The sequence below is a fragment of the Gobio gobio genome, assembly GCF_949357685.1.
Source record: "Gobio gobio genome assembly, chromosome: 8".
NCBI classification, from domain to species: domain Eukaryota; kingdom Metazoa; phylum Chordata; class Actinopteri; order Cypriniformes; family Gobionidae; genus Gobio; species Gobio gobio.
The window spans coordinates 10,094,869-10,120,763 of record NC_137114.1 but is presented as its reverse complement, the minus strand read 5'-3'; the positions used below and the strand labels follow the sequence as shown (position 1 = coordinate 10,120,763).

Below are 25,895 nucleotides of genomic sequence, written 5' to 3'. Positions count from 1 at the left end.
AAAATACATTACATCTCTCAAGATCTGATTAAACAACTCCACAATCAACATTAGCTTCACTTATTACTAACCAGACTGACTTTATTTCTGTCAGACGTTTGTATTAAGAAGTTCGTATTAAGAATTAAGAAGAGGCTTAGATGTTGATTACTTATTTGAAAGTAATAGTTTGATTTGATGTTACCATTGTGGCGATCAGTGTGTGCTTTAGTCAGGCTCATGACTTTTTAACATTAGTTTTTCTCTTGACAGCTGTGTCTGTTTGTTATGACGAGAACAGCAAGAGAAAATATAATCAGATGCTGTAAGCTGATTGATGATAAGAATATAATCATCATATATTGGCTTAACTCATTGATATTATGTGGGAGGTTCATACAGGTGGTATGTTATTAATTTGGTTTTATTGTTATGATTCTACAGCAAGAAAATAGTAGAATTTAATCAGAACATCAAATGATTAATAACACACCATTTATATATTTTGGGCTCCTGTGAGTTTTACTCGCACACAGACATCAAGAATCAGCATATGAATCTGAACAATGGTGACATGCTTCAATGGTGCAATGCATTCTGAGTGCATCATACGAAACTTATCCATGGCTCCCAGAATGCATTGCACCATTGAAGCATGTCACCATTGTTGAGATTCATATGCTGATTCTTGATGTCTGTGTGCGAGTAAAACTCATAGGAGCCCAAAATATGTAAATGGTGTGTTATTAATCGTTTGATGTTCTGATTAAATTCTATTATTCTCTTGCTGTAGAATCATAACAATAAAACCGAATTAATAACATACTACCCGTATAAAGTTCTCTTTCCTTCAGTGATAATGCTTGTTAACAGCAGGTGTTCTTCACTAATACAAAATCATTATTCAATCACTTAATTATCTCATTACCTCCAACACTGATTAAGTGTTACATTAAACAGCCTGTAATGTGCACACTAAGCAGTGTTCATTTCATCTGGGCAAATCCATGTGGGGCCTACATGGAAACTGGGTGCAAAACTGGCTGGGTCCCAGTTAGATAGCCCAGGTCAAACCCATTTGGGCCCCACATGGCTCTGCTGGCTGGGTATGGTGCACTTTTAGGGTTTTCTCAGAGTTAAAGAAAAAATATTTTTTTTTTTATAAAAGCCCTGTTTGCCTGCTTGAAGAAAGGTGTTCTCAATGTTTGGTTAAATCTGTTTTTCTTTAGATGGGACTCTGCCGTGCCAGGGCTCACATTCTCCGATCAGCTCCTTCAGATCTCCACACTCCTCCCCTCAAACTATGTCTATGGTTTTGGTGAAACCGAGCACCCCAGCTACAATCATGACCTCAACTATCACACTTACGGCCTGTTTGCCAAAGACCAGCCTCCAGGGGTGAGTGTCAGAACTAGTGCTGATGTTTTAAAAGTGTGATATAATGTCATCTGCACTTCACATCAGATCACAATACAGCCGACACTAGTGTCAGGTTGGACCAATCAGAGCAGGAATCACTGTGACCTTTGATGAAATTATAAATGAAGCTTATTTCAGGGCCATTACATTTTGGTTACATTTTGACTTTATCAGTTATATCTGTTTTTTTTTTACTTGACTTGACTTGACTCACTTCATGACAATGCCCAAAGAAAGAGAAGTAAAAGGAGAGCTACATGAAATAAGAGAGAGAGAGAGAGAGAGAGAGAGAGAGAGAGAGAGAAAGAGAGAGAGAGATGTAATGAGGCTAATTTAAACAGAGAAATTGAATTTGCAGGTTTCTTGCCTTTAAGCCAAATAAAAATCTCTCATTAACATTTAATTGTGTGTTAAACACTGAGGACAACTGAAATCCTATCACAAAATCTAAACTCTGACCTCTTTCTACCCATCTGTAGTTTAAATTGAACAGTTATGGAGTCCATCCCTTCTACATGGGTCTGGAGAAATCAGGAAACGCTCACGGCGTCCTCCTGCTCAACAGCAATGCCATGGGTGAGTCCAACCACACACCACACACGTGTGTCTCACTCGGACCCACCAGCCACAACCTGTGCTGAATACTCTAAGACCAACCTAAATATTTCTTAAACCAGCCTAAGATGGTTTGCTGGTTTAAACTGGTCTAGTTGGCAGCTTGTTCATGGACAAAAGCAATGCAGACACTTAATTAATAAACAAAAGCCTATTATTTCACAACTAAGGTTAGTGGTTAGAAAAGAAAATTATTGTTTATTTTAATTAATAAAAAGTCTATTATTTATATAATTCATTTTTAATTTATTGTATTTATTTTCTGGAGTTTTCTATTATATGTTATCTATAATTTAGGGAGATGGTTCACATTCTTTTTAGCATTTTATTAGACTAAATTTGGATGTGTGCATACTAATGAGTTTTTAAGAAATATATAATAAATTATATTTTGCTTAAAGGGATAGTTCACCCAAAAATGTTTATTTTTTATTTTTGGGTGAACCATCCCTTTAAGTAAAGGCTAGAATGTTAAGCCTATAAAAAAAAAATATATAATAAAAAATGATATGAGCAAATTAAGCATGTGCACTCCCAGGCACAGAATGTCAATGTGACGTCAGGAAGACATTGGACTCCAAATAAGCCAATGTCAGTCAGTTTGTTTAACACCAAGCTCCAAAATTGGGCAGATGTTGATTTTTGGTTGGAACTAACACCCAAATATTGTCAAGTAAGACAATATCATCTGATAAAAATGTTTCTTGCCATAATAAACACAGTTACAACAGTTAAAGAAAAACTAATGCTAAAAAGTCAGGTCAAACTACCCAACTAAAGTAAACACTGATCACCATAATGGTGACATCAAACTAAACTGTTTCAATAAAACATCAACATCTAAACCTCTGTTAATTCTCAATAAGAGCTTCTATAGTCGTCTAACAGAAATAAAGTCAATCTGGTTAGTAATGTGTGAAGCTCGTAAAGCTGTTTGTGGAGTTGTTTAATGCGATTGAGATTTGCAGTGCTTATTCCAACCAAAATTAAATGTCTGTCTGACGTTGGAGCTTGATGTCAAACAAACGTTGGGTTTAGACATCAACCCGATTTTCATTTTCAACCAAAATATGACGTCTGACTGACGTTGGATTAGTTGAAGTCCAATGTCTTTCATGATGTCACATTGACGTGCCTGCTGGGTTTCTATGTCCCACTCTCATTGCCATATTGTCATAAAGATAGTAATAAATATTATAAATAAAAATCAGTTATTTTCAGGGAAACGCACTGCTGTAGTAGTTCCAGGCAGGTCTTGACCACATTACAGTTCCATATCACTTCGCCAAATGATTTTAGTTATTTCAAAGGTCCTTACAGCCGACAAGAGCAAGAGAACCAAAACCGACACTGACCAAGCAAATAAATATAGTAAACAATAGGATAAAACAACATTATTTTCATGTTTCTGCCACAAATTTTAAATTTTATAATGTACGGAAACCACATAAAACCTCTCCCACTCAAACGGAAACCTCTCCCACTCAAACACACACACACACGTACAGTACAGACACACACTCGCACAGAATCGTGTTGTCAGTGCTGCTCTGATGATTTTATTAGTAAAATAGTTTAAGAACTTAAAAGCTACAAGACATTTCTCATTAGGGAGGTAATAACGCTGCTGTTCTTAAAGCAGATAAACTGATACATTTACAGACACTGCTGCCGAAAACTGTTGAGAGTCACACAGACTCGGGTAATTCACAAATGCTTAATATCTCTCTCTATGAGCTGAGGCCACACATTGAGTCACAGGGAAGATGTCCTCCTTTTCTTATTCTGCTCTTAGATGTGACCTTCCTGCCGACTCCAGCTCTGACCTACCGCACCATTGGAGGGATCTTGGACTTCTACATGGTGATGGGACCCACTCCAGAAGCTGTGGTTCAGCAATACACTGAGGTGTGTGTGTGTGTGTGTGTGTGTGTGTGTGTGTGTGTGTGTGTGTGTGTGTGTGTGTGTGTGTGTGTGTGTGTGTGTGTGTGTGTGTGTGTGTGTGTGTGTGTGTGTGTATGTGTGTGTGTGTGTGTGTGTGTGTGAGACATTGGAATAACATTGTATAAATTAAATACATAAATATTCATGTCACATAGACAGAAGGGGCCATTCAATTCTCTTAAGCCACTTGAATATTTCTGTTCTAAAATGTATTTTTATAAAATGTAAAAAAAATTGACAGATGATCGGCCGTCCGGTTCTTCCAGCCTATTGGTCGCTTGGATTCCAGCTTTGTCGCTACGGCTACGCCAATGATGCGGAAATCGCAGATCTTTACAATGACATGAAAGCTGCTAAAATTCCTTATGTAAGTGATCTCATCTTTTTGTGTATGCATGTGTGACTTTCAGTCTCCCCCTGAACGCAACAACAAACAGTGATGTAACTCTGACCGACTTTCAGAACTTGCATTGGTCATTAAGTTTAATGATCATAATATTTGACATTTGATCCCTCAAAGGATGTTCAGTATTCAGACATTGAATACATGGAGAGGCAGATGGACTTTACGTTGGACAAAGTGAACTTCAAGGGACTGCCTACTCTGGTGGACAGCATGAGGGCAGAGGGGATGCGTTTCATCTTCATTTTGGTACCAGCAATTTCTCAATTACTCGGAAAAACTAAGTTTCTTCCATTTTGGTAAAATGGTAAAGGATGTTGTAATGAGAACAGAGCTCATAAATATACCCAGCAGGCACAGTATGTCAATGTGACGTCAGGAAGATGTTTGACTCCAACTAATCCAACTTCAGTCAGACGTTGGATTTTGGTTGAAAATGAAAATTGGTTTGACGTCTAAATCCAACGTTTGTTTGACGTCAAGCTCCATGGTTGGGCAGATGCTGATTTTTGGTTGGAATAAACAAATTTCTGTCATCTACAGATCCAGGCATCTACAGAAGTTCTTATTGCAAATTAACAGAGGTTTAGATGTTAATGTTTTGTTGACATCACCATTATGGTGATCCGTGTTTGCTTTAGTTGGGCAGTTTGACATGATCTTTTAACAATAGTCTTACTCTTATTGCTGTAACTATGTTTGTTATGGCAAAAATTGCAAGATAAGTTTTGTTTAGATCATGTCAGCTACTTGATGATGGTGAAGATATAATCATCATACAGATATGATCATTATGTAGTGTTTGATTCACTTATTTTATTCAAAGTCTATTTTTTGTTTAGATATCATGTTATTAATTTCTCATTGATGATTGTAATAGTCCTGTGATTAACCAGCAATGTACGAATCTGAGGGACTGTGCACCTTAATGATACACACAGATATTAAAGAATCAGAATATGAATCTCAATAACGGTGACATGCTTCATGCTGCAATGCATTCTGGGTGCATTATACATAACTAGTCTACAGCTCCCAGAATGCACTGTGGCATTAAGCACGTCACCATTGTTGAGATTCATATGCTGATTATTGATCTCTGAGTGAGTCTTATAGATGGTGGAGATCAAAATGTTCAGTAGACAATGCAGCATTACAGTCTTGCTATAATTAATAGTTCAAAATGATCATGAATCAAAAGATTAGATTCTGGGTGGCATCAGTGAAATAAACCACTATATAATTATAACATTTTTATCATCAAGTAAGACAATATCATCTGATCACATTTTCTCTTGCATTTCTTGCTATAACAAACAAAGTTGCAGCAGCCAAAGAAAAACTAATGTTAAAAAGTCAAGTCAAACTACCTAACTAAAGTAAACACCAGTCATCATAATGGTGCTGTCAAACTAAACTGTCAACATCAACAACAAAACCTTAGTACTGTGTGAAGCTGGTAATGCTGTTTATGGAGTTGCTGTTTGTTCTCCTCTGGTGAGATCTTCAGATATTTAATGTGCTGCCACACATTTGACCCTTTTTTGCAACAGTAAGATTTTTTTTTACCCTGCTGGGTAAATGTATGTAGTCTGAAATCAGTATGGCCAGAAAAATGCAGTGAAATGTGTTCTGTAGAATAACTACATGCTTTATTTGTTTGTGCGCTTCAGGATCCGGCTATAGCGGCCAATGAGACTAAAGGCTCCTACCCTGCATTTGATACTGGGATTGATCAAGATGTTTTCATCAAATGGCCTCGTGAGCTCAGCGATGACATTGTGTGGGGAAAGGTATGACAGACGCAAAGAGGAACATATATTGATGTATAATGAGTCAATAGTTTTGTTCTCTGTTTGGTGTTCTTCATGTACTGCGGTACCTTGAACTCTGTATTTTTTCAACATTGGTTTGCTTGTGTTTTAATTTAAGTATAATATGATTATCTACGCAACAGGAAATGCCTGATAGGATGGAAATAAAGAAAGCTAGCCATTGCTCAACGAGGGATTGACAGTTAGTTTACATAAAAACTGAGTTTGTAAATTATTATTATATTATCATACCAATATCCATAATTTTCTCAAACATGATGCATGTTTTATAGTAAAACAAACCAAATGATGCCACAAAACATTGAAAAACCGAATTAATCAAATCCATTGCTAATGCTTACTGCTGTTTGTGCATCCTAGAGAATGTCCCAAATTGGAATTAATCAACCCATACTTCAGTGGAAGAATTCAGAATTCAGAGTTACTTAAGGTTAAGGTGGAACATTTCATCTGAAATTTCACATTAGTTGAAGTGATTTTATGATTAGTTTAGAGCATTTTGATTAGAGAACCTGTTCATTTGATGTTTTCAGACATATACAGTATGACGTGGACATGTACTGAAAGCAGGAATGATCCTGAAACGCTGATTTTAGCTGTTGTTTCTGTTTGTCACAGGTGTGGCCTGATTATCCCAATGTAACTGTGGACAATTCTTTGGACTGGGATACTCAAGTAAAGGTATCTGCCCCTCTCTCTCTTCTTCTGTTTTATTATCTTTCTCGATATATCACTTTCTTTCTCTTTCCATCTCTCTATAATCAAAGAACCGGGCTTCACTTTTGAAAACAGTTCTCTCGTATTGCGTCTAAACTCCTTTTCTCGAAAATACTGAAGCCTTTATTTTAAAACTCAGTGCAGCTGCATAGCCAACATAGTGCATAGCTATGAGCATGCTGATTGGCTGGGCTGCGGGAACTGCACGAACCTATGGCGAGGCAGCGTAACTGCGCAAACCAACCAGGCAGCGTCCCACCACCAGCGAGCTGAGCCCGCCGAACTGGGCGAAGCTACTGGCTATAAAAGCGGCCCATTTCGCCATAGAAATCAGATTTATTCTCCTTCAGCGATGATTCACCTCTTTGCTGATTTCTCCTGCTTGAAAGCCTTTTCGCCATTGACTGAGCCCAGCAGTGTAACGCAGCAAATCTTCAACAGCAGTTCAGCGGACGACACTTCAAAATTCCATGAATAATTATGTATTACGAATTATTCTGATTTTTAGAAAGCATTTTAAGAATACTTTATCCATCAACCGTTTAAAATGAACAACAAAGAGGAGTCAAAGAGGAGCGCACTGATGTAAACAGACCCAACATGCATGAGCAGCACAGTGACCATTGAACATGTATGTGTGCACAACAGCTACCCACAACCTAACCACAAGCTCAACTCTTCACCACAATGGTAACCAATATATATATACACCTGTAAGTATATATACTATTGTCAATGTTCAAAATAACTAAACATTAAACACTTAAACTCTAACAGGTCTTTCCATTTTCTTACAAAAAACAGAAAACTCGCAACTCTTCACAAAGGCATCAGTCTGAACAGCAACCGCACTAGTTGGCTCAACAAGAGTGAATTATGTTCAGGAAACATTCACAGAATATGTCAAAAGAAACTGGTGTGATCTTCAATTGGCTTTATGCACAGCTGCATTACTTCCTGAACTTCAGCCAGCTCCTTTGTTTCCTGTCTGCCATTATTGGACAAACTGATTAATCCAGGTGTGTCTGATTATTGTTGTGGTGACTACAGAGGTCAGGCACACCTGGATTAATCAGATTGTCCAATAATGGCAGACAGGAAACAAAGGAGCTGGCTGAAGTTCAGGAAGTAATGCAGCTGTGCATAAAGCCAATTGGATGAATTTTACTCATCAGTGCAATTAACCCAGTTGAAGTTCAAATAAATCAGTTCAACTGTGTGGAAATAGGTGTCATAATTGTATTAAGTTAGACCAACAAGATATTTTTTTTGAGTGTGTCCAACCCAACCCAATTTCTTTCAGTTATTCCGAGCTTTTGTGGCATTCCCTGATTTCTTCAAGACCAGTACAGCAGAGTGGTGGGGAAAGCAGATTAAAGACTATTACAACAACGTCATGAAGTTTGACGGACTTTGGATTGTAAGTGCTTTGTTTTGTTTTTGTTTTTTGTTGTTGTCATTTTTCATGTTGGACTGAATTGAAGTAAAGCAATTCATGAAATAAAATTGTATGAGATATTCTTTGAGGACATCTGTGCCATTACACGCCATTGTTTCTCTTAAAACAACTAATCTAACTTTAACCGTAACAATTAAATGCCTCTAAAATTGAGGAAAACAATTGAGTCATAAGAATGCTAATGAAAAAATGAAAAAAATCGAAGGATGTTGATTCAGGAATACATCTAACTTGACAAAGTCAAGTGGAGCTTTGCAAGAACAAGTGAAAGTTTAGCATAGCCACGCCCATTTATAGCTCATTTGCATATCACCACTGTTTTCTCCTTTGGATTCATTGTATGATAACACTGTCATTGTGTTTTGCTTTCTGAAGGACATGAACGAGCCAGCCAGTTTTGTGCATGGCACCACTGGAGAGAAGTGTCTAGGGGATCAATCTCTGGAAAATCCTCCATACATGCCCCGTAAGTTCTTATGAGCGCATCCTGGTATGTATATATGGCTACATAGATTTTACTACGCCATGATCTGCCTCTGACTAAAGATATTTCTAGCTGATTAGTAGTCATTCAGTTAAGCCATGAGTCGACTAATCGCATGTTTATTCTAACTTAAATACGAACTAAACCATAACGAGCCTTTAATATTTAGGCCCAATCCCATTTCTACCCCTTAGCCCTTCTCTTTCCCCTACCCCTTCGTTTTGCGCGTTCACGTGAAGGGGTAGGGGTGTCTCGATTCTTTTTTGGCTGGAGTGGTAGGGGTAAGGGGAAGGGCCAGATAGCCCTTCAAACGAAGATTTTTCAGGACCACACTTCGAACGAAGGGGTATGAGAAGTTTCCCTCCACCGGCTACCGTGCTGCTAGAATGTGTGTGTGTTGCCACTCGGGATCGATCACTTGCGTGTCGCCTGGCTGCCGTTTCTCCGTAGCTTGCTAAACTCACTATTTGGGTGATTTGAACACATATTAATAATAGTAAAAAAATATATATCTGGTCATCCTTCATAACGATATTTACATATCGTCTGTAAACTCTCGCGTTACCAAGGCAACGACTGACTTGACGTATAACGTATGAACATTATCGCAGCACCACAGTGGATAACGAAACCATATCCGTACCGGCCGGCTCGGATCAGCACGGAATGGAACGGTTAATAAACAAAGAGAACAGTTTGGTCCAATGGAAAAGCGGCTTCACTAGTCTTGTATGTTCTGTATCATTCTGTATCATCTTAGGAAACTCTGGCTCATATGTTTTTGAACTGAAAACGAGCGCCATTTTATTAAGTCCAAATACAGCGCAAAACTCTGATGGGAGTGAGTAATTTGTTAAACGTGCTCGCGCCTGATTTCTGTTAGATATAGCCTACGCACTTCATTGCTGTTCATACTGGTTAAATGTCACAGGATTTTATAATAAAAGAAACGGGGTATGATGACGTGTAATGGTACAGTAGTGGTGTCCCATTTCTTAGGGGAATATTTTCACCCCTACTCCTTGGCACTCTGTTTCAAGGGGCAAGGGGAACAGGTAGGTGTAGGGGTAGGGGAAGGCGAAGGGGTATAAAGTAGAATTGGGATTGGGCCATAGTCTTTTCCAGATATTTGAATTATTTATTAATAAACTAGTGTTTTCTGAGTCAGTGTCAGCTGCAAAGATAAAGTAGATGATGCTGACTCTTCATCTCCTGCGCCTTTACAGAGAAATGCACCTTTCATACGGATTACATAAGCAGCGTATTTGTTTTTTATTTGAATTGGTTCATTTAAAAGTAGACATTTTGAGCATTAAATTGATATGTATCATGCCTGTGAGGTAAGTATAAAGTATGAGTATGAGTTTTGGTTCATTTTTGTGACGCACTCCAAAAAGAAGTTCACAGAGACTGAGACGGTTTGTTTGTTTGTTTTCTTTATTTTACAAGGTACAACATCTTGTTATTGTGAGTTTACACAAATAAAACAGTTTTGAATGGTGTATTACTCTTATCTGAATGACCAAAAATTTTGAGTTGTTTCTGCTGTTATCAGGAAAAAAATTATAAACACAAATGATAGCGCTGTCCCTTCCATGTTGTGCAGTAAAGCGAGCTAATACTTTAGCTTCCACACTCTGTACAATCACTTGGATATGTGCCTAATAATAGCGCACATTTATCTAGGTTAATGTTAGAGTTATGTAAAGTTGCTACTTACATGTTTCAAATGGTAAGCCATATTTGAGGTTGATGGATGATAGGTGAAGGTTTAGATTTCCTGCCTGAGATACTGTAATTACCACAAGGGAGGTACATTTTCTGCAATTAACCAACGGATAAAATATTAAGCCTCTTCTCAACTAACATTTAGTGGACTATTAACGGGGCAGCCTAAACATTTACACCTGTAAATACCCAACATGAATCTGCCTATTTGTGATCTTTTTCCAGCACTGGAGTCCATGCACAGAGGTCTGAACCACAAGACTATGTGCATGAACAGCGAGCAGATCCTCGCTGATGGCACACGCGTCAAGCATTATGATGTCCACAACTTGTACGGTTGGTCTCACACAAAACCCACTTATGAGTGAGTTTTCTGTTCCTCCATATTCAATACTATATTTATTTCTTGGTTGTTCTGGAACAAGTTTTAATTGCTGTGTGTGTTTATGTGTATTTCACAGTGCTCTGCTTAGTACCACTGGAAAGAGAGGTGTGGTTATTACCCGTTCAACATACCCGTCTAGTGGTCGCTGGGCAGGACATTGGCTGGGAGATAACTACTCTCGCTGGGACCAGCTTCTGAAGTCCATCATTGGTGTGATGATGCTGCTTATTATTTGATGCTTCTTGGTATCTACATTTCAGTGTATAAACTGAGTATATGTATACATCAAAACCAAACTCCCTCTCCCTCTTTCTATCTCTCAGGCATGATGGAGTTCAGCATATTTGGTATCCCTTACGTAAGTGCCTCTCTCGACCTATTGATTCTTAATTTGTGCTTTATCAAATAATGTTTTAGTTCAGTTGGGTGTGATACATGAGCATGCAGCCATTACACTGACTCCAGAGTCCAGAGTTTATTAATGAATGAATTTGAGATCTATACACAGTAAATTCCCCGGTGTTGAATTAACACCGCTCGGTGTTCATATGGGAACCACCAGCAGGGTGTTAAAGTAACACTGAAGCAGTGTTATGCTGCGTTCACACCAAACGCGAATTGAGCGTCAAAATCGCGTCTACCGCGTGTAGTTTCACGCGCGAACACTTTGAATGCATTCGCGCGTCCGCAGAGAATTGGACGCGCGTAGAAATCGAGCGCTGGAAGCGAAATTGACGCGCGTTCAAGGCACTCCAGGAGAAATATGTCATAAAACACCACTCTGCCTCTTTTCATTTTCATTAAAAATATATATTGAACATTAATAGCCACACAAATGTGGTCCAGGCAACTCCTACATTATCTTCACTGCATGTATATTTAAATATCCTTAAAATATAACGTTATGAAACTTCTCTTTGCCCTCAGTCAAAACGATTTGGCAGACAACAAATTATAGATTCATGAGAGCAAAGCTCGGCTGTTAGATCTACACAAAACGAACCACTACAGGACATCAGAGCCAGCGTCAGACGGCAGAAGGACTGGCCGAGGAAAGGCTGCCTTCGCCGGGGTTATGAGCAGTGATTGCCGGGTGATTGCCTGGATCTCACAACTCCAAAAACACAAGATTATTTTTTTTTAAATAGGCGCTCTCTTTATAAATAAACCACAGATTTGACCTTTAAACAACTACATCCACCTGAAAAAGTATTAAAACTACATTTTGTGACACAATAGTACTATTTTTAATTTATGCAGGGTTTCTCATACACGTCACTTTACCACGTGACAGCAGCAAGCAGGCTCCTGATTGGTTGACGCGGCGCGAATTGACGCCAAAGTTCAAATTTTTCAACTCGGGCGTCAGACGCGAATTCGCTTCAAACGCGTGAATGCACAAATGCGTGAATGCTCAATTCGCGTTTGGTGTGAACGCAGCATAAGAGTTAATAAGATACTAAAGTGATTAATTGAGTGATGATTTTTTGATTATTGAAGACACCTGATGATAATGAGCAGAATCACTGACGGAAAGAGAAACACAAGAACTACAACTGACTTCAGCCACATTAAATCAATTGAAGATAAAATAAGACATTACATCTTATTTTATATTGATTTAATGTGGCTGAAGTCAGTTGTAGTTCTTGTGTTTCTCTTTCCGTCAGTGATTCGTAACACTGCTTCAGTGTTACTTTAACACCCTGCTGGTGGTTCCCATATGAACACCGAGCGGTGTTAATTCAACACCGGGGAATTTACTGTGTATTTGTGTTTCTCTTTCCACTTGCGTTCCAGACCGGCGCTGATATCTGTGGCTTCTTTAACCCTGCTGAATATGAGATGTGCCTGCGTTGGATGCAGCTCGGAGCTTTCTACCCGTTCTCCAGAAACCACAACACCATAAACATGCCAGTAAGAACACATACAGCACTTGTTTATGGGCAGATTGAGGATTTCTGGACCAGTGTGACGCCAACACTTGATTATCTTATTCTAAGCCTATACACTCTCAAAATTGTACCTTTTAAGGTACTTGTGGCCTTCACTGGGTTGGTACCCTTAAGGGTACATTTTTGTACCTCTTAAGTCAGGGGTAGGCAAGTTTGGTCCTAGAGAGCTGGGCCCGTATTTATCAAGCTTCTCAAAGTGCCATTTTAGTCTTAAGTGCTGAGAATTCATGAAATTTACTCCTGCTTTTAAACTTAAGTATAAAAGCAAGTTATCAAATTTCTTAAAGCTAAGACTCACTCTTACTCTCCCAGTTATTTAAGACAGCTCGAGAGGTCTCTCAAGTGGTAAGGAGTTGCCAGTAGGGGCTTGTGATGGCACTGAGGTGACAGAGACATGCGCAAATCTTTCAGGAGAGGAAGGAAAAATGTTTTTGAAATATTTGACGACGAGCGGTTTGGACTGAGCAAGCATCATCTTTTTCAGTGCTGGTTAAAAGTAGCGCTTCTTCCTCCCACCAATTCGGTATTCTTTTGGATTATATAATAAAATCTAGCCTATATATAGGCAGGTGAGTTAACAGCACACTGGTATAAAAATTGTAATTTGTAAGACATGGGGGAAAAAGTGTTTATCTTTCATTTCTAATGTGAATATCATAATGTATTCTCTTGAAAATTCTTTATTGTGTGTTGAATGCCAACTCCCCTTAATTCCTAGCCTGACAAGCCAGACCCACATCAAGATGTTGGGTCTGGAAACTCACCATTGACAGAGCTCAATCCGATGGGTGGGATAAACGGTTGTCTTTCAAATTCGCTCTGCATGTAATTGGATAGCGCCATGGGCGCTAACCAACCAGAGCAAAGAAGAAGGTGAAGCCGAGCTAACCAACATTAGTTGATAGACTTTCGCCGTATCCGGTAGGCAAAACTTCGAACATATCTTCTTTTCTTAAGAATGACTTGTGCCGTTCTTTGTTCTTTTCTCAGAGAAAAGCTTAACTCCAAGTCTTCCAGAGTCGCGAGTCGCGGCCAAAGCCGATTCAAAAGACCGCTGTTTGTCAGCTTCTTTGTTTACGAGTAGCACGCGGAACCTCTGCAACTCTGCCGTGATGTGCCATCATTATGTTAAGCCTGCCCACCGACTCTACACACGCTGTGATTGGCCTGACCAGAGTTTGGTTTTTCCAGCTCTCAGGTCTACCGAGAGTTGCTAGACTACACTCGTGGCAAAATATATTTTCTGCCGCTAGGGTGCGTCTAGATTTCTAGGCTACTTAATTCCACCATTCAATGTGAATTTATCTGAGAATATTCTTAAATAAGGACATCTATTCAGTGATTGGTTCATGCCTATGACATCATCCAAAATCCCGTTTGTGGCACAGCAAAGTGTCGTAAATCAACTCTAAGACTGACTGACATTGAATGGTGAAATTCCTAAGAGGAGTATACATTCAACACACATTTGACAATAAAGAATTTTCAAGACAATACATTATAATATAGACATTTAAAATGAAAGATGTTTTCCACCATAATTTTTAATTACATTTTTTAAACTGGTGTGCTGTTAACTGACCTGACTATATATGGCCTAGATTTTTTTATATAATCTGCCACCATGGATTCCAAAAGAAAACCGAACTGGCGGGAGGAAGAAGCGCTACTGCTTGCTGAATTAGTTGAACAGCATAATGTTATAAAAGGCAAGTTCAGCCCAACAATATCTAGCAATGACAAAGATGATGCCTGCTCCGTCCAAACAATACCGTTTAAGCTTTAAGAAATTTGATAACTTGCTTTTATACTTAAGTTTCAAAGTAACAAAATTCTCAGCACTTAAGACTAAAATGGCACTTTAAGAAGCTTGATAAATACGGGCCCTGAAGTCCTGCAGAGTTTAGCTCCAACCCTACTAAGCCACCACAGTATAAAACCCATGGCTCCCAGCGTGCATTAAAGCATTTAGTATGTCACCATTGTTGAGATTCATATGCTGATTCTTGATATTTGTGTGCGTCTAAACTTTTTTTCATCTAGAATGTATTTAAAAATCAGAGTTCAGAATGTCTGATCTCTGGCAAGAAAATATTGTTGGTGAATATTATTTAGTAACAGTTTTAGTCAGTGATGAGTTTAGCCAAACATTTTTCTTCATGATAATTTTTGTTTATGGCTTTTTTTGAGTTGAATAGATTATGTGTTTTGTTAACACTGTAACAAAAACCACAAACTCACATAAAAAGCCAAGATTCAAACTGGCCAACTAAAGGAAACACTGTATCACCAAATATTTTTAATAAAACCAACATCTAAACCGCTGTTAATTCTCAATAAGAGCTTCTATAGACGTCTTTCAGGGTTGGAGCCAAACTCTGCAGGACAGCGACTCACTTGGACCGAACTTGCCTGCTAATGGTTAATTGTAGGGGTAATGGTACCATAAGGACCAATTGTGTACCTTTAAAGGTACAGTTATACGTTTTGTTCCCCAAGGAACAAAATTGTACCTCCACTGTACCTTTTTGTCTGAGAGTGTAGGTAAGATGTTAGAATGAATGTACTGTCAGAGATCTTTAATCTTTTAAAAGCTCTCATGGTTTTCATCACATTATAACATTTTTTGGATCTAAAAATAGTTTTTTTTAGATCCTTCATCACTGTGCTGATGAAGCTCGGGTGAGAATCCCTTCACGTTTTCTTCAGAAGTGCTGAATGATTATGATCTGATGAGTTTCTGTGATCTTTCACAGAGGCAGGATCCCGTGGCCTGGGGAGCGGAGTTTGCTGCTGTGTCTCGTGATGTGCTGAATATTCGCTACACCCTCCTGCCATATTTGTACACACTGATGTACGAAGCTCATGCTCACGGAAACACTGTGGTTAGACCCCTGCTGCACGAGTGAGTGTTTCTCAAGAGTTCAGGCACACATGAAAATCACCCAAAACCATGAGCCAGATGTTCAGCAGAACGCTAATGCAGTTCTCTTCTTCCATGCAGTAGAAGTAAATGAGAGGAATTAATGACACTTCCACTATCCCTTTATTCATTCATCTTCACCCCTCTTTCACCCCATCTTCATCACACCATCTTTTCTTTCTGACACTATTTTTAGTTCATTCTTGCGTTTCAATTACATCTCCCCCAAAGCATCATGGGAATGACAAATCAGAACTTGGGCCAAATTCTCAGTTTAACATGCTCTAAACTTCTGTCTTTGCCTCCAGTATTGATGAGATCATGTTCTGTATTGCAGGTTTGTCACAGATGAAAACACATGGAAGATTGACAGGCACCCAGCCAGCACAGTCATGTGGGGCCCATATGGGCGTCACCTGGGCTGTCTAACTGGGGCCCAGCCAGTTTTGTCCTCAGTTTCCATGTAGGCCCCACATGGGCTAGCCCAGATGAACTGAACACTGCTCAGTGTGCACACTACAGGCTGTTAAATGTAACTGAATCAGTGTTGGAGTTAATGAGATAATTAAGTGATTAATGAGTAATGAGTGAATATTACTGAAGACTCCTGATGATAACAAGCAGAATCACTGAAGGACAGAGAAAAACACAAAAGACTTCAGACACAACTTCACAAACAGCATTATCAGCTTCCCTTTTTACCTATTAGATTGACTTTCTGTTATCTTAGTTTTTATTGATAATTCCCACTGAGCAAAGGTGTACGTTGAAAAGACGTCCACTGAGGAGCCAGAATGAAAGTTTTTATGACGTCTGTTTTTGACGTGTTCTGCACGTCCGATATAGACGTTCATGGAACCTCAAGGTTAAAAACTAGTTTGAATGTGCTCATTGTGGACATATTTCCCATTTGTAATTGCAAAGCAACTCACAGACAGTGTGTGTTTGTCCAGAAATCATGAAAATAAAAGAAACTTAGCTCACACCTTTGGACACTTTAGACAATTTAGCATCTGTAATTCACACATCTTTGGATCGTGAGAGAATCGTGGGATTCAATCCAGGATCTTCTTGCTGTGAGGAGACAGTGTTTCCCACTGAGACACTGGAGCTGCCCTTAATCACAGACATAAGACACACTTTGACTATTTCTGTCAGACGTCTACAGAAGCTCTTACTGAGAATTAACAGAGGTTTAGATGTTGATATTTATGGTGAATTTGAAGTCACCATTGTGGTGGGAAGCGTTTGCTTTAGTTGGGCTTTTGGTCCCTGTACTTGAGTTAGCTTTTCTTTGGATGTTATAACTGTGTGTGAAACACAATACTTATGGCTGAGAAAGCAAAGATAAAGTGACTTCAGGTGTTGTCAGCTCCATGTTGATGACTGAATCATCAGAAGTCTAGAATCTGATGTTGTGCTTTTGAGTTTTAGGTTCTTGTTCGGCAAATAATAATTTGTTTATATACTATAACCTTGTGAATCTGCTGTATCGACACCAATAGCAAAAAAACAATTCACTCATCCTGAAAGATGATAAAACAGCAGGTGCACATTGTTTTGAGAAAATATTTCACATAGTCACACGCAGACATCAAGATTTTGCATATGATTCACAACAACGGTGACAATCAAGCATGAGTTTTGTACTTTGAAGCTACCCATCATGCATTGCAGCATGAAGTTTTTTTGTTATGATTGTCACCGTTGTTGTGAATCATAAGCAAAATCTTGATGTCTGCGTGTGACTATGTGAAATATTTTCTCAAAACAATGTGCACATGCATTTTTATCATCTTTCAGGATAAGTGATTATTTTATTGCTATTAGTCCCGATACAGTGGATTCACAAGGTTATAGTATATAAACACATTATTTGCCAAACAAGAACACAAAACTCAAAAGCATAACATCAGATTCTAGACTTCTGATGATTTAGTCATCAACAAGGAGCTGACAACACCTGACGTCACTTTATCTTTGCTTTCTCAGCCACAACTATTGTGTTTCTCACACACTCAGTTACAGCAGCCAAAGAAAAGCTAACACAAATACGGGGACCAAGAGCCCAACTAAAGCAAACGCTTCCCACCACAATGGTGACTTCAAATGAAACATAAACATCAACATCTAAACCTCTGTTAATTCTCAGTAAGAGCTTCTGTAGACGTCTGACAGAAATAGTCAAAGTGTGTCTTATGTCTGTGATTAAGGGCAGCACCAGTGTCTCAGTGGGAAACAATGTCTCCTCACAGCAAGAAGATCCTGGATTGAATCCCACGATTCTCTCACGATCCAAAGATGTGTGAATTACAGATGATACGTTTTCTAAAGTGTCTAAAGGTGTGAGCTAAGTTTCTTTTATTTTCATGATTTCTGGACAAACACACACTCTCTGTGAGTTGCTTTGCAATTACAAATGGAAAATATGTCCACAATTTGAACTAGTTTTTAACCTTGAGGTTCCATGAATGTCTATATCGGACGTGCAGAACACGTCAAAAACAGACGTCATAAAAACTTTCATTCTGGCTCCTCAGTGGACGTCTTTTCAACGTACACCTTTGCTCAGTGGGAATTATCAATAAAAACTAAGATAACAGAAAGTCAATCTAATAGGTAAAAAGGGAAGCTGATAATGCTTTTGTGAAGTTGTGTCTGAAGTCTTTTGTGTTTCTCTGTCCTTCAGTGATTCTGCTTGTTATCATCAGGAGTCTTCAGTAATATTCAGTCTTTACTCTATTAATCACTTAATTATCTCATTAACTCCAACACTGATTCAGTTACATTTAACAGCCTGTAGTGTGCACACTGAGCAGTGTTCAGTTCATCTGGGCTAGCCCATGTGGGGCCTACATGGAAACTGAGGACAAAACTGGCTGGGCCCCAGTTAGACAGCCCAGGTGACGCCCATATGGGCCCCACATGACTGTGCTGGCTGGGCAGTTCCTCTGGGGTCCCGCTCTTCTGATCACACCTGCTCTGGACCCGGTACTGTATGCACACAAACACAACTCCACTGTGTTCTCACTACAAGCCGGAGTCTCCATTAATCACGTTTGAGTTTTTGTTAACAAAACCCTGAACTAACCCACTCTGTTGTTTGTGTTGTTGTTTGTTAATTTCTCCTTGGTTGTATTTTGTGAAGGGCGTTACTGTGATCAAGGGCTACGTGCCAAACGCCCGCTGGTACGATTACCACACGGTGAGCATTTTATTAGCAAGCAAGGAAGATTTTAGTAGCATGTCAATGAAAGTCGTCATAATGCAGTGGCTTCCAATCAAACTAAACCTGCAATACGTTGTCCTCTGTAATGGCTTCTCTCATCTGCTAGTATGTGATTTATCCACCAGGGTGAAGTTGTTGGAGTGCGAGGACAGTTTGTGGATATGGATACACCATTATGGAAAATTAACCTGCATGTGAGAGGAGGACACATCCTGCCCTGGCAGAAAGCAGAGACCAACACACGCTACAGGTCAAGAAGCTGCCTGCCATCTTTATTAAGACTTCTGACATTTCTCTAGAGTTGCATAGGTTTTCTTTACTTCTTGCTACACAAACATTAACAGTCCATTTTCTTGTGTCCATATTCTGTGTCTTTGAGAGTTCATATTGTTGTTTATCAAGATAACCAAGTATTTAAGTGTCCCTATTATGCCTTTTCAGATATTAAATTTTATGCAGTGCTGTAATAGAGCTGTTTGTGATGGTAAAGTACAAATTGCAGATAAATTGAGTTTTTGTCTCCTAAAAGAAGCGATTTTAAACTGAAACGAGTCGTCAGTAATTCCAGTCTCACTTCCTGCTGAACCTATGCAGGTTTTGAACTAATTTGCATAATGTCAGCCTATGCTCTTCATTGGCCGAATAGCATCTGCGTTGCCCCGCCCTCAAACACTGTAGTTGTAGCTGTCGAGAAGTAGCTGTTTTCTGCAGCCAAAGCAAATCCAATTTAATGAGATTGGTATGGTAAAGCCCACGTCATCCTTACTGTTTGTATCACTGTGTATCAAGTGCTGAGATTCAGATATGCTAATGAGTGTTTGGTTTCTGACCAATCAGAGCAGAGCAGGCTCTCAGAAAGGCAGGGTTTAGAGAGACTGAATCAGTTTCAGACTCTTGTGAGAAAGGAGCTGATGATGAAAATTAAAGTGTTTTTTGATCTTGGATGCATGTAAACCTGTTGTAGGAGACTCCAAAACAACATTAGGAGCCTTTAAATATTATAATAGGGCACTTTAATACGTAAATGTAGGTGTTAATGTTTATTCTTTGATGTCAACACTAATGAAATGTTCACTATTTTGTTTGTTGTTTTTCCACTTGTAGTCGTCTGAATCCTCTGGGTCTTCTTGTTGCTCTTGATGATGGAGGTTCAGCACATGGATCCTTGTTCTGGGATGACGGAGAGGGAATTGGTAAGTTATATTTGTATGTGTGTAAGGATGGGATTTGTGAGGAATTTAATGTTTTCACGCCAGTAAAGCCATATATGTATAGCTGTTTTTGTGATGCAAATGTCAAAATGTATTAGTTTACAACAGTTACAATATTTCGTTTTTGGAGATTTGTACTTTTGATGAGCTGAGTTGGATTTATTACTTTTTCCTAATAGTAAATGCTATTATTGGTAACATCATTAAATGCAAGGTCTCATCAGCACTACAGACAATAAATATATATATAATTTTTTATCATTCTAAAATCAGAGTAATTTTATCAGAGATTTTTTGTCCTTTCCTGTTCTAATGTTCTTTTCTTCATTCTCCTTACAGATACGGTTCAGAATAAACGTTTCCTCTTGACAACTTTCGCTGCGTCTTCGGTATGTTCATATGTTTTTCATTCTTTTCTAGTCAGTTCTAAGTGAGTGAATCTCAAGAAGCATGTCATATGAGTTTTTGCATTGTGTTATTATTTTCATGATAATTATAATTTAACTGGATGTTTTACTGTCAGCAGTTATAATTTGCAATAGCAGGTTTGCTCACATTGTAAATGTGCATGTGTGTAACCCTTGTCCTGTGTGTTTATACACTCACCTAAAGGATTATTAGGAACACCATACTAATACTGTGTTTGACCCCCTTTTTGCCTTCAGAACTGCCTTAATTCTACGTGGCATTGATTCAGCAAGGTGCTGAAAGCATTCTTTAGAAATGTTGGCCCATATTGATAGGATAGCATCTTGCAGTTGATGGAGATTTGTGGGATGCACATCCAGGGCACGAAGCTCCCGTTCCACCACAACCCAAAGATGCTCTATTGGGTTGAGATCTGGTGACTATGGGGGCCATTTTAGTACAGTGAACTCTTTATCATGTTCAAGACACCAATTTGAAATGATTGGAGCTTTGTGACATGGTGCATTATCCTGCTGGAAGTAGTCATCAGAGGATGGGTACATGGTGGTCATAAAGGGATGGACATGGTCAGAAACAATGCTCAGGTAGGCCGTGGCATTTTAACGTTCCCCAATAGGCACTAAGGGGCCTAAAGTGTGCCAAGAAAACATCCCCCACACCATTACACCACCACCACCAGCCTGCACAGTGGTAACAAGGCATGATGGATCCATGTTCTCATTCTGTTTACGCCAAATTCTGACTCTACCATCTGAATGTCTCAACAGAAATCGAGACTCATCAGACCAGGCAACATTTTTCCAGTCTACAACGGTCCAATTTTGGTGAGCTCGTGCAAATTGTAGCCTCTTTTTCCTATTTGTAGTGGAGATGAGGGGTACCCGGTGGGGTCTTCTGCTGTTGTAGCCCATCCGCCTTAAGGTTGTGCGTGTTGTGGCTTCACAAATGCTTTGCTGCATACCTCGGTTGTAACGAATGGTTATTTCAGTCAAAGTTGCTCTTCTATCAGCTTGAATCCGTCGGCCCATTCTCCTCTGACCTCTAGCATCAACAAGGCATTTTCGCCCACAGGACTGCCGCATACTGGATGTTTCCCTTTTCACACCATTGTTTGTAAACCCTAGAAATGGTTGTGCGTGAAAATCCCAGTAACTGAGCAGATTGTGAAATACTCAGACCGGCCCGCCTGGCACCAACAACCATGCCATGCTCAAAATTGCTTAAATCACCTTTCTTTCCCATTCTGACATTCAGTTTGGAGTTCAGGAGATTGTCTTGACCAGGACCACACCCCTAAATGCATTGAAGCAACTGCCATGTGATTGGTTGATTAGATAATTGCATTAATGAGAAATTGAACAGGTGTTCCTAATAATCATTTAGGTGAGTGTATGTGTGTAACAACTGTACTGTGTGTTTATATGTGTGTAATGGCTGTCCTGTGTGTTTATATGTGTGTAACGGCTGTCCTGTGTGTTTATATGTGTGTAACGTCTGTCCTGTGTGTTTATATGTGTGTAACGGCTGTCCTGTGTGTTGTATAGGGTGTTCTGACCAGTGCGGTTCCCACAGACGGTCTGGCTGAGGCCGACAGGTTGACCCTGGGTCTGGTGAAGGTGTGGGGTGTAACAGCGCACATCACTCGTGTTACCATGAGCGTAACTGGCCAGCCTGATGCCAACCTGCCATTCACATATAACGCTGAGGTCAGACGCTTCATGCAAACATATACTTCAGCTTCATACTGTCAGAACCATTTATTTTGTATTCAGTAACTATTAATTTGTAGTATTTAATAAAATTCATATATCACAGTGTTTTAAAAAGTAAAATGTCATTTAAACATATTTAATAGTTATTTAATAAATGTAATAATTATTACATGGAACTATTTATTTATTTATTTTTTAATTTTGCCAAAATTTGCTGTATATGATGAACTTTTCATTTAAAGAGGATTTGCGTAGTAACTGCTGAGTGTGTAGTTAGCTTGACAAACTCTGTCTCGTCCTCCCCCTCAGGTTCAGGAGTTGCAGTTTGATGCAACATCACAATCTCACACCATTGAAAAGCCTTTCACAATCAGCTGGAACACAGTTTAGACTCGGACACCAGTCTATGGAAAGAGCAATCGCAGGCTTTTTATGAAAGATATCATCTGGATTTGAAATTTTAAATGATTTCTTCCAAAATAAATATGATACAGCAAAACTAATACTAATACATTTAATAAAGTATAATTGATAAGAGAATTAATACATATACACCAATCAGGCATAACATTATGATCCTAATATTGTGTTGGTCGCCTTTTTGCTGCCAAAACAGCCCTGACCCGTCGAGGCATGGACTTCACTAAACCCCTGAAGGTGTGCTATGGTATCTTACACCAAGATGTTAGCAGCAGTCCTGTAAGTTACACAGCAAAATCCCCAGAGTTAAATTAACTCTACTCAGAGTACATATGGTCCCTCTCTGCATATCTGATCACCATGAAAACAATTTTCAACACAAAAAAAAAACACAACTCTGTTAATTCTCGATATAAGAGCTTCTAAACGTCTGACAGAAATAAAGTTAAGCTGGTAATGCTGTTTGTGGAGCTGTTAAATCCTCCTCTGCTGAGATCTTCAGATATTCTTTGTCTTCTCATGCCTAGTTCAGACTGCACGATTTTCAAACTCGTCGGATCACTGCTCTTTTCACACTGCATGACTCTCTGGGCCAGCATTCAGTCACTGCTGTGTTCACACTGACCGATGGATCGGCAACAGGGGGTTTCACACTGCATAACTGTAAAAGAGGAAGAATCACAGACAGCTCTGTCCCGTCCACAAATTATGTTTCACAAGCAAACACACGCGAGAAGTGAGAAGGAAACAACGTGAGATCACGTGTCAGACCGGAGTTCTCGCGTGAGACTGGAATTATTATTAAAAATATAGACTGCAGTGCAGAAACTTGCAGTCTAAATTGTCTGTGCGCTGATTTGCTGCAAAAGGGAGAAAAAGAAAAAAGATTATGGCGGAGGAAATGGTTGGAGAGACACAGGGAGCAATGATTGTGTTCTGCAAAGAGAGTTTTGCAATGTACCAGCCTACTGTTGCCGCTGATCAAGCAAAGGTTTGTACTTTGTTTCTGTTTGATATAATTGTAAATATATCTATTAAAATACTGATATTCTGGTCTATAATTCATCTCTGAACCTCCCGCTGCCCTGTATCTTGCTCTCTCATTGGCTGTTGGTCATCGCTGATGTATTTTTCAGTCAGAAAACAGTTCACACAGCAGGAGTTTGAATCACCGACAGGTCCAGATATTTAGCATGCCAAATATCTTGCGGCCGCCGGCGACTCATCTGCGATTCTCTCTGATCGCGTCTTTGATAATTCACACTGCGTGATTGTCACTCACGTGCACAAGCACTGATTTGCCTATGATTTCGGGCATTTGTCTGCGATTTCGCAAAACCTGTTGGCGAGTCAAAATCGGGGCTAAAATCAGGCAGTCTGAACTAGGCATTAGGCTGTGGCTGAAGTCAGTTGTAGTTGTTGTTTCTCTGTCCTTCAGTGATTATGCTTGTTAACATCAGATGTTTATCACTAATGCTCAATCATCACTTAATTACCTAATTAACTTTAACACTGATTCAGAGTTATTTTAACTCTATGCAGAGAGGGACCATATGCACTCTGAGTAGAGTTTAACTCGGGGGATTTTGCTGTGTATAAACAGTAAAGCAACAGAATTCCTTGCATTCACAGTTCAACTGCAAGCTGGTTTCGCTTTACAGGTAGGCTACAGCATCTGCATCAGTGCAGAAGCACAAATCACTGTGCAATACACTAAACTGTGTATAAAACAAAGCCATAATAAAAACAGCGGGGATTCCCTCCATCTCTGCTGAGGGCGCGGGTGCAGCCGACCCACGAGCAGGTAAACAATAGCCACTTTTTCTCCATCGGGCTAAACGGTTCTTAGAATGGTAAGGAATGTTCCAGCTGTGTTTCCACTTGAGGCTGGTACGGCACGATTGCAAACCGTTCTTAGCCTGGAATTCTCGGCATGGTTAGCTAGAACCGTGCTGGTAGAATGCGTGTAGTGATGTCGCCACTCAGGATTTGTCACTTGTCTGTTGCCTGGCTACCAGTTTCTCTGTAGCTGGCTAAGCACACTATTTGAGCGACGTAAATACAAATTAATAATGAAAAAAAAAAAAAAACCTGATCGCCCTCCATAACGCGAAATAACGTGAACAATTAGAACCAGCCTTTAAAAGCTGATGCTGGCAGTCCTCCTGCTGTGGATCTTGTTTCCAAATGGATGAAGATTCAGCAGTCTTGAAGTATCTATTTTTTTTCTGTTTATCTTGGTTACGTCGTTCTTTTTTACCTTTGTATTTTCATTACATTTTGTGCTCCACTATCATACTTTCTTTCGGACATTTAGCCGTCTTGCAAAAGCAGTGACTTAAATGAAAATTATTGACATGATTTGACCAGCTGCTGATCGGACAGATGAGACCCAAGTCACCTGCCTTTTTAACTTTTCTTATGGGCCAATGAGGGTCTTTTTTTGTTGGCTCTGAAGTAAATAAAAAAAAGTGTGGCCAATCCAGGGCCCCTGCAAACGTGGGGCAGCCTAGACAAGCCTGTGCATTAATCCGCTCCTGTATATAGTGCTGTGAATCAATAAAAAAAAATGAACAAATTAATCAAATTTTTTCTGTAATTAATCATGATTAATCGCAATTAAAAAAAACATTGGAGTTTTTAATATTTTGATATTGTAATAATTACAGTTACTCTCCAAATGAATGAAGAAACTATTTAAATATTTGTTGTAATGGCCTCTTTTTATGAATGGCCAGTATCACTGATACTAATGTCTCTATGAAACATTAATGACATTACATTACAGTACAACTGAAAGCTACCAATTTCAACATTTATTAGGCTTTAAAAAATAACAACTTTTAATTTAAGTGAATGTAGCAAGTGCCCTCAACGTACGTTAGAGCAATGGACCAGTTTCTAGGTTAGTGGAGAACAGAATTAATTCTGGCAGTAAATAAATCACAGAAGCATAGATGGGAGATTGAAGAAAAAATATATTGTAATTCAACAGTCACATAGACAAAATAAACAAGATTTGGAAAATAATAATAAAACAATAAGTTG

The 25,895-nt window shown here is 39.1% G+C and overlaps 1 protein-coding gene across 1 annotated transcript; it reads left to right on the top strand.

Annotated features, from left to right (window-relative positions):
* Window positions 1–1,068: 1,068 nt before the first annotated feature.
* LOC307130273 (sucrase-isomaltase, intestinal-like) lies at window positions 1,069–22,922 on the top strand (the record flags this gene model as incomplete). Its single annotated transcript, XM_079823245.1, has 23 exons — window positions 1,069–1,085; window positions 1,209–1,377; window positions 1,878–1,974; window positions 3,809–3,921; window positions 4,199–4,324; window positions 4,478–4,609; window positions 6,034–6,153; window positions 6,814–6,876; window positions 8,216–8,332; window positions 8,747–8,837; window positions 10,809–10,947; window positions 11,045–11,178; window positions 11,292–11,326; window positions 12,769–12,885; window positions 15,680–15,828; window positions 16,184–16,226; window positions 18,793–18,837; window positions 18,995–19,051; window positions 19,201–19,325; window positions 20,180–20,268; window positions 20,626–20,675; window positions 22,260–22,421; window positions 22,737–22,922. 23 exons carry the CDS (start codon window positions 1,069–1,071, stop codon window positions 22,815–22,817), a joined length of 2,271 nt encoding a protein of 756 aa, XP_079679371.1. The 3' UTR covers window positions 22,818–22,922.
* Window positions 22,923–25,895: the final 2,973 nt, after the last annotated feature.